Source organism: Mchenga conophoros, linkage group LG14, assembly GCF_057382185.1.
Source record: "Mchenga conophoros isolate Kocher_MC1m ecotype Shallow Benthic linkage group LG14, M_conophoros_male_GT1.1, whole genome shotgun sequence".
Classification (NCBI taxonomy): domain Eukaryota; kingdom Metazoa; phylum Chordata; class Actinopteri; order Cichliformes; family Cichlidae; genus Mchenga; species Mchenga conophoros.
In genome coordinates, this window is record NC_140539.1 from 23,568,355 (window position 1) to 23,583,413 (window position 15,059).

At 39.1% G+C, this 15,059-nt stretch overlaps 1 protein-coding gene across 2 annotated transcripts in view; it reads right to left on the reverse strand.

Moving 5' to 3' along the window:
* Positions 1-50: 50 nt before the first annotated feature.
* Positions 51-15,059, reverse strand: part of ptgir (prostaglandin I2 receptor) — a 30,766-nt gene continuing 15,757 nt past the window's right edge. For both annotated transcript variants that reach the window (XM_085243484.1, XM_085243483.1), the window contains exon 3: positions 51-3,303. In XM_085243484.1, coding sequence (XP_085099610.1) covers positions 3,016-3,303 — 288 coding nt within the window. In that variant the 3' untranslated portion in view covers positions 51-3,015. The remainder of the gene's footprint in view (positions 3,304-15,059) is intronic.

Sequence of the window (15,059 nt, forward strand, 5' to 3'; positions counted from 1 at the left end):
GCTTTGTTTTTACATGGACAAAAGAGTTTTTGACAAGATTGTAACTGTAATGAGATTTTATTTTATATGAATGAAATGTTAATGATAGAATGAATGATATTCTTTCATTCAATTCAACAGATTTACAGCTTGATGATTAAACACTACATCCTCAAAGCAAAATGTGTGGGTGGTAATGTGTCTAACATCGAGACATGCATGACTGAGCATAAGTGAAATCAAAACGTGAATGTGGATTGAAGACAAAAATGTTTTGAAGAAAAAAAAATCCCAATTTTTGTCGTACTCATACATTTGCAATTGCATAAACCAAACTTGCATAATCATTAAAACACACAGCTTTACAGCACAGGAATACAGTTACAGCTTTAAAGTTAAAAGTCTAATTCTCACAGTGCATTTTGCAGCAGCACGGAATTTTTAAAAGCAAAAAGCTCTTAAAATGACATTCACAATCATCATAGGTAGTTTAGAGATCCATGAAAAGGAGGAAGAAAAGGAGAATGCAATGTTCAAGCAATACAGTGACATTATGAACAGGACTCCCACAGGAATGAAACCCTCTCTGAAAAAGAAGTAACCCAACTCTCAGAGATGGTTTGGAATAGCAACAACTTATACTAATCCCTTTCGTTTCTCAACATAAAACATTATTATTAGACTTGCAAAAAAAGCAGGTTTACCTTTACATTACTGTTTTAATGCAAAAGTAAGTGGTAAAAGGAATAAGCCATTTTTACGACAATTTTTCCCTCCAACAGAGCACAATTATGAAAAGCTTCTACTGTACCAACATATATACATAAACATTTATGTATTACCTTTTCACATTCACTTAAACCTTATGGGTAAAGGTAGAGGATGTATTTTAGAAAACACACATACAACCACAAACACATGAAACACAAAATAGTCAGTGTTATGAGTCAGGCAATCTTAACTCCTGAAGAAGTAAAAGCTTTACGTTTCTGAAATCCATTTTTTCAGTCACAGTGGTTTTGCTCTTGATACATATGTCTTGACAACGATGTGATTTTTTTAAAATGCAGAAAGGATATTTCAGGGGACTCTGATATAAACTGTAGAAGCATTTACACTTTCTTGGAGAAAAAGGACATTACACGTGTTTACAGATGTTATTGTTACTCCCATTCTGAGGGCTCTCCTCCGCAGGAAGTTGTTATGCTTGAGACAGACAGTCTATGTTTATCCCTCAGTCGAGATAAGGTGGTCTCTACTTTGTTGCCTACTGCTTCTTTATATGAAAGTAAATACAACGTGGGCGATGCCTGAGAAAGTCTCTGAAGCCACCAGCAGAGTCTGGTCAACACAATGCAGAGCAGAAAAATGTAGGCTTGACCCTTTGGGACCTTTCTGTAAAATTGAGAAAAATCTACTGACTTTTTGGTCTAGTGCCAACCTGTGTTTGAGATTTTTGGTCTTAAATAAAAATACACTATATAGACAAAAAAACCAAAATAGGCTTCATCTGTTAATCTTCAAATTCAGGTGCTTTCTATTCCATTGCCACAAGTTTACAAAATCAATCACCTAGCCATGAAGACTGCCTTTGAAAACACCTGAGAAAGCAGGTTGTCCTAAAGAGCTCACTGAATTCAAGTAAAGGTACTGTAATAGGACACCATCACTGCAGCAATTAAGTTTGTAGAACTCTTCCCTCTTGAGTGATCTTACTGCAAGTGGAAACATTAAATAACCGCAACAACTCAGTCATGAAGAAGCAGGCCACGTAAAGGTACCGAGCGAGGTCGGTAATTCTCTGTAACTCTCTGCTGACTCAGTAACTTCAGAGTTAACATCAGCATGAGAACAGTGCCCGGGGAGCTTCATGGTATGTGTTTCCATTCCTGAGCAGCTCCTTTAGGTGGCCCAGTACTTGTGTCCATATCAAGTGCTTTGGTTTTTGACCAAATTTGGGTTCTTCACTGGATACACTCATGCTCGTTCATAATAACCACTGACACATTAGTAATTAGCATTGCTAACACTGGATCTGCTACACATTAGCATATGTTGCACATACAACAAACATTGACATCATTAGCATTCAGCTTGGATCACCCCTATATGGAAAATAAATTTCCAGCCCCATTGTCTCCATTAGTAAATGTTTCCTAATATACAGAAAGTTCTATGAGACTTATATATCACACTGTGATTTAGTTCTATATTTATTCTTATGCATAATAAATTTTACTTGATTAAATTTTAATTCATATGTTTTTTAATTCATGTTTCATGACACACAAATACATTTTCAATACATAAGTTGTAGTATGAGACACACAAGTCTTTCAAGACATACAAAATACAAACATTTCCTGTAAGTTAATTTAATTTCCATATGGGGATATCCATGGTGGCAGACTTGTTAAGGCTATTCTGGGTTATGGGCAGTGGACAGTTCAATAATAATTGTGTATATCTGTTACACACATATGTCATCCAAATAAACCGTGTAAGCAGGCACGTTGCGTGAGCTGAATCTCATGTCATCCATGCTTTAGACACAGATAATGCATTAACAGACTTACTGACTTACTGTGCCTTAAAGAAAGGGCCGACTGATCGAGATTCAAACAACAACAACTATACATTCATACATTTCCATACAGCTTTCCTCAACTGCATATATTCAGATTTTACAGTATGTCATCCTTGGGCCTGACATGACTGTAAGTGTTCCTTAGTCCCAAGTCACAGTGCTGTTTTAATGGCACAACTCCCCTTGCAATGTTGAAATAACTTCCGTCCATTAGTGGAAAGTTAACAGTTAGTGCAGTCATTTTTTCCAAAGTTAAGGGAGAAATTTCAACGGCAGCGCGTAGATTTAAATTGTGACAGTCTTGTCTTTGTGCCTTCAAATACTAGGTGCAGGAATTTTGGATTCATACATTCATTTCATTTTAGAGTTTTCCTTAAATGTTTTTTTCCATATAGAAACGTCCTCCAGCCTCCAGGCCATCACCTTGCACTGCCATGGGTTTTTGTGGGTCATCGAGGTAAATTGGAATACATGTTGGTTGGTGGAACTGACGTGTCTGGTGGGTTGCGTTGTATGACATTGTCAAGGGGTAAAGACAGAGCGCAGTGTGCTGTCGTCTTTACGGCTCCTTTACTGAAGCGGAAGCTCAGCAGAGAGCAAAGGTGGCGAAACACGGACTTGCGGCAGATGATAAAGACCCAAGGATCAACGATGGGGTTGACCGCATAGAATCTGAAAGCTGTCAGGTTCTCTTTGTCACCGCAAAATGGATGGATCGCATTGATAAAGCCTGCAATCTGTAAAGAAAAGACAGAGAGAGCGTCAAGGTCAGATGCAATTCCTGTGATTTCCAGTTTACAAGTGTAAATGTTTCTGTACCGTCTCTTCTACAAGGCCAAGGTCAACAGTTAGAGAGACAATTTTTGTAGAATTGTAAATTAAACAATCAAGATGTGTTTGAAGTGCAAAATTTCAACTTAATTCAAATAAAAATCTGTCTATTTTATATACAGCTCTGCATTCTCAGAAGTTCAAAATTAATGAGACAATCAAAGCAGTTTTATGGCCAGGTAAGACCTGTTCCCTTCAAAGTACTGAATATGTATGTCATAGCTGTTCACTGTTAGTGTAAGTGCGGGAGGTCATCATTAGGCTGACAAAAACTTTTACACTGATCTGCTCACCAACACCAAAAGACCTGAAAGACCACAGAAGACAACTGAAGTGCGTGATGACAGAATTATTTCCAAGGTTAAGAAAAACAACTTCATAGCATCTAACTGAGCCAAGAAATCTCTTGAGGAGGCAGATGTATCATTGTCAAACTTTATTATAAAGAGAGCCTTCATGAATGGAAATACAGAGAGTTTACAACAAGGTGCAAACCACTGGTTACACCAGCCCACACAGTTCTCTAAAATAATCTTTGAACGGATGAAACCAAGATGAGCTTGTACCAGAATGATGAAGACAAAGGTATGGAGAAGAAGACAAACAGTAATAAGTTATTAAACGGTAACAATGTATTTTTAAAAACATTAATACAAATTTTTGAGAGGAAACTTCTTGACAGCGGAAAGTTTTTGGCACACGATTAAAGATATTAAAGAATAAACGTTGTCTCAACTGGATGGAGACCATTCGAAGCTTCCTCCAGCAAATAGAGCATAGTCGTCGGCACTTTGTTGCTAAAGCCAGATGAAAACTCAACTGCGTGTTCAGCATCAGTGTCAAAGGAGATGGCAGTTCATCTTGCTGTGCAAGGCTTTAACAAATGTCAGCATCATCACACTCTGTGTAAGCGCATCTTTAAGTTTCAAATGTACAAAGTGTTCCGAAAACAGACCCACATAAGGCAGCATGTTAAAACCACATCTTTTTCCTGTATTGACCTTTATGGTATGACAGACTGGAGAAAAGCAGGCCAGACAACAGCAGCAGCTGGCTGCCTACAAAGCCAGGGCAGAGAGAGAAGCAGCAGCTGGCAAAGCATCTTTGTCACCTCACTCCCATTCTCTATCAACAATTCTCCATTTCCTCCACGAAATATCCAACAAACATTCTCCTAATTAATGGCTTCTGCTGATTGACTGCTTTTCTACATCGGTGTAAATGTTTCCATGTTGCTAGGGACTGGACTGAAAACTAATAAGCAAGAAACATGAGAGAGGCCTGAGGGAGAGTCCAGACCCAGTGCAGGGACCAGTCACAAGCATGACTGCATGCTTCGCACACTTATCAGCTGGCTAAAATCAACCAAACATGATATTTCACCTAAAGATGTCTGGGTATGCCGATGACAAACAATTTAAAAAAAAAAGACAGAGAATAAGAGAAGAGGCACACCCAAAATAACAGCACTTATCATGTGATTTTACTGAAAGGGGTTGAGCTCAACGGTATAACAACATCAAAATCCTGGAAGAGAGCCGTCATCCTGCATGTGTCAGTAGCAGTTACAGTTGAGCGTGGAATGAAATACTCTCCAGATGTTTTTGTCTTTTTAGGAAGTAATCATGCAATTTTAAGTCGTCTAAAATTTCTTGAATTGCACAACTGATGCTGGCAGATTCTAGCGGATTTCACAGGCTTAATAAATGGCAGATAAGACACGGAGGGATTTTACGATAACACATCTGAGCTAGTGTGTCCTCAACTTCCTTTCACACAACACGTTTCCTTTTTTGCAGGCGTAGACTGCAAAATTTCACAATTTACCTGCTGCCACCACTTTATTAGTAAGTTTCTCTCCTCCTTGTTACTACATTAGTAGCAACTGGTAGTAAAATAAAAAATAAAAAAATTCCAGCTTTAGTAAAAACCAGTAGCTTCCGAGATGGAGTTGGAACTCAATAAAATTATCAATGTCGACTGTGTGTAAATGAAATGCCAGCAAACTTGAAAAATAGTCACCCAAAGTATGTAAGCAGGAAGTCACTGCAGCATCAAGAGCGGTAATAAAACTTTGAAAAATTGGGGAGCGGTTATTTAATAAACTCATCTGGAAGTATTCAGAGAGTTTTGAATGTTTGTTTTGTTAGTTGAAAATTAATTTTTTTTAATTCATCACTGCGTGAAGCGGCTGTTAACTGCTTTGTGATTGCCAGCGTAGATCACGTACATTACTAGTCTTAAAATTGGCTTTTGTTGCCTAGGCATCAAAGGTTACACTGATATACACGCTGAAAAATGGAAGATTACTGAATTCAAACTGTTTATTTGAATTTAGTAAACTCAAGATTTATGTATCGTGTGTGCGTGTGGAAAAGGGCCCGAGTGTACAGATGTCAGCACAATTTGGTGGCAGATACATTTTAAAAGCTCTGGAGAATCATAGAGAAAGATGTTCGTAGGAATGATAAAGAAAATACAACAACACCCTTAACTATTTTGGCTTCTGACCTAGGAAAAGGTCTCATGCTGGCAATAATTTCTTATTTGATTTAATGTTTCAAACAAAAATGAATCTTGGCATTAAACACACTAACAAACACAATGACAAATGCTTCTTGTGCTCAATGCAAAGTTATGGTACCCTTAATTCATCACGCGGTGCTGCCAGAAACATTTCAAACAGGCTCGTGTGCTCTGCTACCTTCCTCGCTATTGTTGTCTCACGCCACATTACCACCCTCGCTCATGCTTCTGCTCCCTACATGCCACCCTGCCTCTTATGGTGCTCTCGGCAGGCTTTAAGCCCCGCAGAGACAAACACAAATCACGAGCCGTCCACTCAAAGCACTACAGGCTGTGGGGCCAAAACTGATGACATGTCAGGCTCTCCTTAAACAGGAGCATATTAATGGATCTGTCTGTGCTTAAAGAGCAGGCCAGACATAGAGGGAAAGCATCATGGGGGATTATTTAGGAGAACAGAGAACCAGGGAGCTGCAGGGAAGGCGTGATGAAGACATATAATGTATTATATATGTACCGTATATAAATCTAGCCAACAAAGTGCCGTACATGTGCAGTTGCATTCACCTATCACCACCCACAGCCTTGCAAATTGTAATGACAAATACTGAATGAAACAGAACCTCGTCTCTTTTGTAGCCATGGAGATATTTACCTTTTAACCAAATACTCTTTTAAAGCAGGTAAAGAAATCGATGGATTTTAAACATTTCACAATTATACGCAGAAAGCTTTGGAGGGCACTGTTACCAGACAAGTACCAGACTATTATTATTATATTTCAGCTGATGGTTTCACATCCAGCCTATTTTACTTTGATATTTCAAGAGCCCTCGGACTTCTCAGTATGGTTTTACCTTGCCTGCATGCAGCTTTCTCAATCCTCAGTTCCTTCCCTCACCACCTCTCCTCAAGTCTTAATCCTACCCAGCAGAGATGCAAAGAGAGTGGAGCCAAGGCAACAGGCATATAACAAAATGAGGTATTTTTGCTTAGATGCTTAGACAATCTGAATGAATGAAGAGACTCCTTTATTTACAGACCCCCGCCCCACCAATGCCATGGTTTGCATGTTCCAGCCGTGTCACGCACGTTAGCAGAGGATGCAACACCTGTGCACCCTCGAATAAAACTCGTCCGACAAGCCTCCTCTCTCCTCTCTGCCAGATGCATTTTAGGAATTGAGACATCCTTCAGCATGGCATATTTAGATTGATTTCTGGGTCATGGTAGTGATGAAAGACAGAGGAGATGAGGAGGCACGTGGCATCATTTGCTCTGGTCTGACCGGAGATGCAGTTATCCTTTATTTAGGCCACCCGTATTTTGTTTTGGAGATTTTGCTTTTGTTTTATTTTGCTCAAATTGTTTTTTATGGATCTCGCTTCTTTGTTCTGACAGTCTTCATGTACCTGGATCCAGGCCATCTGTTGTAAATAAGGCATGTAAGACACACATAGGTTGCATGTAAGATGGTTGATGATGGCTGCTTCATTCAGGAAACAGACCACATAATGGATTTCTACACTCTACAACCCATTACTGCCTATCGTGTTGTCCTAGTGGACTCCCCTAACTCTGTCTTCCTGATCCTGTTTCACTGCAGATTATTCTGAAACTTTAGATCAGACAGTGCAGAGAAAACGGGGCTTTTAGAAATCATTTACAGATCGATTACAGTCTCTGAAGGAATTAAGATTTTTGGAAAATATGCGTAATTACTTACTTATTCCTAGAGTAAGAAGAGAAGCTCAATATCAATCTCATTGGTGCCTGTTAAACCTGCAATATTTGTTTTGTTTTTTTTTTAGTTGGAGAAAATTAACTATTAATACAAAACTGACATCGTATGTGCAGCTTCTTACATGTTTGTATTCAATATTTGTGCTTCTTTAACTTCTACAGAAAACAGCTGCTTCTTTAGTTACCTAATGCACCCCAGTGTTTGCCCCCCGGCTGCTTGCTTTTCAGGAAATGGAAAGCGTGTTGTGTAGTGTGAGGTCGCTCAGAGTGTTTCCGTTAAAAAAACACAGCCTGTGTCAGTAACACTGATCATAGCTTGAGCTAGATCTGCACGAATCTAAAGCTATGACTCCCACAATTTACAATACACGAACTTATTTGATCTGTTTTTAATACAAAAGCACTGATTTTAACAGGCTTAAGTATGGAAGTAGCTTAATGTGTACTGATGTTTGCCACAAACATTATTGTTTAACAAATTTCTGCACTCACAGTTTTGTGTTATCATCATTTCAGAGGACGTCACACTTACAGTCATTTCATGGAATCTACTCACTATTTGCCGAATCCTAACATTTGATCTGAACCTGACCTTAAAAGTAAAAGCCTTTCACCGTAGCCATCCCCTTCAAGGGTAAGCTAGCAGTAACACAACACGTGCGACCTTATTGCCTCAGGTTGATTCATTCACTTACATTTTGCTCTGAAGTGATTCAGCGATGCTCACACTGATGATATTCTGTTTCCTTCAGCTTCATAACTTGCTTACAGCTGTTAGCCTTTACAAGCAATAGTGAGTCATTTGCAGACTTTTTGGTTCACTTCATTTAAGTCTTTAAGAGAAATCTAACACACCCATCCTCCATGGAATAAATTTATAGGCTTGAGCTTGATTAACGCTCTCGTCTTGCTTTTTTGGAAACAAATGAATCATTTTGGGTTGTAGAGTTGGCAACAGCACGAGAGCACAATTTACCAAAGGTGCGTGAAACTTTGCTGTATTTCTGTTCTTTAGCCAAAAGGTTGCATTAGTGCAGCGACAAAGATTCCTCGGAGGGGGCTCTCTGCACCGGGGCTGTGATCGACCGTGGCTGCCCAATTTTACTCTTTAAGTGTGTGTGTGTGTGTGTGTGTGTGTGTGTGTGTGTGTATGTAGCCATATGGAAAAGAAATAGTAAAAACTTATATGATTTACTCATGAAAGTGGCCACTTTCTCATTACTTTCATACATTGTTTTAGTAAGTATCCAAAACATACAAGTTTCATTATATAATTTTTCAAGGGATCTTATATCTGTTTTCACTCTTATATGCTTTTCATACAAGTTTCACACAAGACAGATACAAACTTTATAAGATTTATATATATCTTTTCCATATGGGTATCCATGATCGTTTATGTTAATGAGAGTGTGGGGAGTGAGTTGGAGGGCAGGGTGGGATTGGCTGCTTTTAACCATGTAAAGCACTTTGTGCTACATCTTTGTATGAAAAGTGCTTTATAAATAAAGATTGATTGATTGATTGATTGAAAGGTAATCGTACAAAGATTTATAACCATGTCATAGCATGGAGGCATCTGATTCATTCAGCACTTTAAATGAGGTGAATCATAAAAACTACTAACTACGCACAGATGAGCCATGACAGAAAAATGAACGGCCTTTTTATTGTGCAACTCCCTTTAGTGGTGTTTTTCCATGCCTAACATACAACACTGGGAGAAGGGCTTCTGGGTCCTGTGGGATGCACAGCAAGGACTCTGTGTTCCTCGAACTGTTCTTGGCCAGTTTGTTTAGTATAGCTTGCATGTACGCCCTGTCCTGGTAGGGAAAGGGGGGCACATGTGCATGTAAGGTGCCATTAACACAGGATACACTTGGTTTGGGTGGCACATGTTAAAATAACGTCCATATAAACGCCAGGACCGTACTATGTTTCGCTTCACCTTTCAGTGTTTTCTTTATTTATATTGTGGCTGAACTGTGTACATATTCGTGGCTTTATTTTTGAAAGTAATCTTTTACTTTTAGTGACATTTTTCCACATGCAGTAAATTGGTGGAAATGTGAGTTCACCCAAGTGTTTTTTCCCCTGTTTAGTTTTCCGAGTTGTCACTTCTCTTCAACTTCACACATCAACGAACCTTATCCCTGTTTTCTGCCCGTGTGTATTTATCAAAAGATTCATTCAAAACATGACAGCAGATTTATTTTCTCGTAACTCCGCTGGAAGGTCAGCGAAAGGTTCACCACAGCACATTAAAGTTCATTGATCCATTGATCATTGGAGATGATAGGATTTCCACTAACAGCTATGCAGGAGTGTTTTCTGTGTTATTTCTCCTGAACGCCTTAAACAGAGCAGCACGAGGCTTAGTGACATAAAGGCTGTCTGAGGATGCTTATCTCTGAGGATGATTATCTCCTGAGATCCTGAAGTTGTTTTGTTTTTGTAGTTGGTGAATTATTCAGTGTGGCACTATAATGCAAGGGTAGACAGGTTTTTTTGTTGCGTGTTTTCTGACATTTGAGGTTAAGGAGAACGTACAGAGAGGAAAAATGAGTGGGTGTTTCCTGCCGACACCGTCTGCAGGATATACATCTCTCGTGCATGTACAACGGCTCAATGGTAACATTTGTTTTCCTTACTGACTTTTTCACAGAAAACACATCCCAGTCTTTGGAGATTATTATTAAGCTGTTCATTTCCATGAAAGACATTTCCAGAAGACAAAAAACTATATGCTGCAATAAGTGACGGTAGTATAGTCAGTCTATATTGATATAATCAGACATGCTTCATCAGGGGAATTACACTGTCTACACTTACGGTCCATTAGTGAGCTTCCTCTCTAAGATGTGCTCAACACTACAGTGAACTACTGCACCTGAAAACATTAAACCTTTTATGATCATCATCTATAAATGACTTCTGAGAATAACGGACTCTCTGAACACTCACACATCAATTCAACTGTCTGCAAAGACCACAGGGCAAAGTAATATTACATTTAACACGCATGCCTTGGTATCACAAAAAAATGATTCCTGTTTTAAATAGTACACAATGTCTTATACATTACATGCTTTCTAAGTTCGTGGAAAACTCATAAAAGTTTTAAGACAAACCTTTATAATCTCTTTAGAATTCAGGGCCAAATAAAGCTGTCACTCTGAACTCTCTCACAATTAAATCCTGTCTCGGGAGCAGGATGTGCCAAATGTGTAGGAGTTGTCGTTTGCTTAACAACTGACAAAAAGAGGCTGGTGTCAGAACTATACTTCTCAAACTCCCCAAAAGAGGAAGTGGAAGTAACCGTGAAACCATAAAACCCCACTTTTCAAACTGGACAGTGTAAAATATGAGGCACAGTGTTTTAGCTGGGCAAATTACAAAACCTTGAGAGTGTTACAACAGAAGAAGCTGTAGACCGACACTTCCTCTTCATTGGAGATAAAAATGCTCATTTTCTCTGCTGTATCTGATGCTGCTGTGGTCTAAAGAGCTTGGAAAGAAAAGCGCCTGGACTTCTTTAAGTTTCTTGAAACTTAAAACTTCAAGAAACTTAAAGAAGTCCAGACGCTTTTCTTTCCTTAGACTACGGTGACCTGGATGACTGAGAACCTTCACAGACATGATGCTACTGTGCTTTCGTGTATTGTTGACAGGGTCATATATGCCCTTTGAAAACAGCAGGAGTGTATCTTTTGAAATAACTTCAAATCGAACAGAATTGCTCACAGTAAAGTGTAACTGTTGTTGACTGAGGCTGTGTTTAATGTCACTAGTGCAGCCAGATGAATTTAATCCTGGTTGCGACATTCTTTCACAGAGAGCCATCTGGACGTCATCCATGTAAATTAACCGCATATAACCGAGGACTATGAACTAAATCCCTTGTTGCTGTTAGCAGTGAAAAACATCCACTGGAACTAATTTGCTGTTGCTTTAAAACATCAGTCCCAAGGGCGTAGATTTGGCATGGTCGGAAGGTACGTGTCCCCACCAATAATTTGATCTATTCGAGTAAAGAAAAACAAACCCGATAGAAAGAAAAAACGATGTGTCAGCGTCTCATTCACCCAGCGGAGCAGAAAGAGTTCAATTACGTCCTCTACTGGAGTCCTACGTCATGTGACAAATATGGCCAATGTGATTGGCTGAGCCTTTCAGGGAGCTCTGTTTAGTTTTAGCAGTAGTGATGTGCGATACCACTGATTTCCTTTCCGATCCGATACCAAGTAAAATTCAGGGTGGTATCGGCGATACTGATCCGATACCGATACTCTGTACAAAAACTTAATGTTTCATTGCATTTCATAATACAATATATAATTGTATTATGTAATTGTAATAATAACATAACCATATTGCTTCATAATGATTAGAGGACATCAGACAACTTGTTTTTATTGCTTAATAATGCAGAATAATCATATATAAAAAAAAAAAACTGACGTTGTGCGCTATTTGAGCATGTTGCCTGCCTGCAGCACTCTGCGAGAGACGTCTTTCTCGCCCTAGCAGCACCTGTCCCCGTCCTCCTCTTCAGTTCGCCTCAACATAAGCTCATCATATTCTGTGATGTGATTTACTCCGAGGTGTTTGACGATGTCAGTGGTGTTGCCACAACACCCCACTGTCTTGCCACATATACCACAAACCGCGTCTGGGCTGTTTGTGGAGGTAAAAAAAAAAATCCACACATGACTCTGTTTGCGCTCAGCCATTGTTGTGAGTGTGCACGCCAGGGGCTGCGACACATTTATACAGCCGTATTTCGCATATGACTATGAAAGGCGTAAGAGGAAGTAGTTCCTTCAAATTTAGAAGATCCAAATGATATAGTTTCTTTCCACTGCATTCATTTTAATGGAAAAACTACAAATTTACCCCAGAGTACTAAAATATCGATATTATAATATGAGAATCGATTCTAGAACAAAAATTGCTGGTATCGGAAGAATCGATATTTCAGTATCGATCCGCACACCACTATTTAGCAGCGGCAAACCTGCGCTGCGAGGGGGAGAGGAAGACGCCAACAAAGAGGAAGAACCTGGATGTAAGAAAGTGTTTTTCAAAGAAACCTGTAAGTCACTTAAAGTCAAGTTCACTCATAAAATGTGTCCGTCACAATCACGTTACAGGCTATGCTAGGCTTTGGCCCACATCAGTCTAAAACTGTATGTACACATTAATAACGTGTTTTGGAAACTAACTGCACAACATGCAGCACTATTAGTTCTCTCAGTCTCAGAGCAGCATTTCTAATTTTGATTGAAACTGTCAGAGAAAACAGCAGCCTCGAGCAGCCAGGATATTAGATTACAGAGGCTGTTAGAATTATATGTCTAACGTTAAAATGTTGGTGACACAATAATTTCATCCTAACGGCACTGACATATTCATAGGGTTAATTTTTGAGACAAAATATCATGAGGTAGTCATGATTTTACAAATATTCCACCTTGTAGTGCAGTTTGCACAAATTGTTTTAAAAATGCACTCACCCTACAAACATTACTGATGAGTCAAGATCTGCACAAAGTGACAGAAACACTGAAGCAGCTTCACATTTTATTCTTATTGTCAGGTATGTCCTATTTGTCAGGTGACAGAAGAACCAACATAAAGCTCAGAGAGTAATGGTGACACAAGGTCACAGGTGAAGTTGGATGATGACTTGTTGGTTCATTGCTGTATTTGAAGCACATGTGTGACTGCATGTATGTGGAATGTCTCACTGTTATTCATCAGGTGACAGAGGCAGCTCTGCCATGTTGTAGCTCGGACAGAGGTGAAAAGGCGAGGTCACAGGTGACTGACTGATGATTTGGTGCTGTAGATTAACTAGTATTTATTATCATGACGATTGTTAGGCTGCTGATGTAAATTGATTCATTAGTGTATGTTTGACAAAGAATCTGAATTGACATGTCTCACTTTTTAAATGGCACAAATCAATGTGTTATTTTATCAGGTGGCAATATGTCCTAGTGCAGTCAGAGGGGAAGAGCCAGGGCCAAAGGTGAGGCACATCAAAATAATAATTTTAATCTGAGGATAAAACGCAGGTACTGAGGCTGAAAGAAGCTTCAGTGCTCTCAGAAGACTAAAAAGATGGCTAAGGTCAACAAGGACTCGAATGAGATTAAACAATACTGCTGTATGTCCACCAGGAGAGACTGGACAGTATAGATGTAAAACAAACATGCCAGCAGTTTATCTCAGTTAACGAGAGGAGCAGGCATGTGTTTGGCTGCTTCACTTAGCGGACATTGAGTTGTTGTGTGGGACACCAGTAGTCCATGTCTGTTGCTGTAACAGTAGTTCGTGTTTAGAATAAAACATCCCAGCTCACTGATCTGATCGGGGCAATAGTGCCTAAAATGTTGCACAATTTTGCTGAGAGATCTTTTACTTTGTGGTGATCTTAGACGAGTAGTTTATGGACAAAAACCACCAGGTCATTCAGTGTGCCTTAGTGCCAAAGTATAACAGATGTTGGTGTACTATAACTGAACTAATGTTGTTAAGTCCTTAAAGTCATATTCATTTATTGTCATGACTGTATTTGAAGCTGTTTTTATTTTTGTATGATACCTGATTTATATGGAATATGGCTGAAGTAAACTAAAGCCTAAAATACTTAGTCAGTGATTTGTTTAATAGTAATTTAACATTATATAATTCACATATAAAACTATGAATTGTGATTGTAAATGGTTTAAAAGCATGTATAATAGCATATGTAGGCAAGTGTGTTCCTCCTTTTATCAAGAAGCAGAGACAAAAAGGAAAAAAGAGTTCGGTCCCCACCAAGGCCAAAACCAAATCTACGCCCTTGATCAGTCCTATTTTTTTGTTTGATTTATTGATCTTCCATCCCTGTTATGGCATTATATTAACTCTGGTGATGTGATGATATGTGACATGGTCACGTAGTCAAAGGGTGACACAACCAGCTGGGGTGGAGGTAGCCGGTGAGCGCTCTATGTTTTAAGCACTTTGTAGCTGATAAAGCCACGATTCAGACGACCTTTCAAAAAACAGAATTATTTTATTGCTTGTCATCCCAAACTAACTTTCATATAGTTATGAATCTATACAGCAGTAAAATTAAAACAGGAGGTTATGATTAGCACACTGTTTCCACCCACAGCAGGTGACAGGTGATTTCCTCACTTTACTGCAATGCCAATAAAGTCTGTTCAGCTGACAACTGTTGCTTTTGTGTTGACTATATTTATTAGACGAACATCACTGGAAGCGACTGTGTGTTTTTATCACTTTCGCACAAGGTAAAGTCGACCTTTTTTAACTGAGCTCATTTTGATCCAGCTCATCACCTTTATTGCACAACAGTGACAGGAGAGTGAAAGTAAAA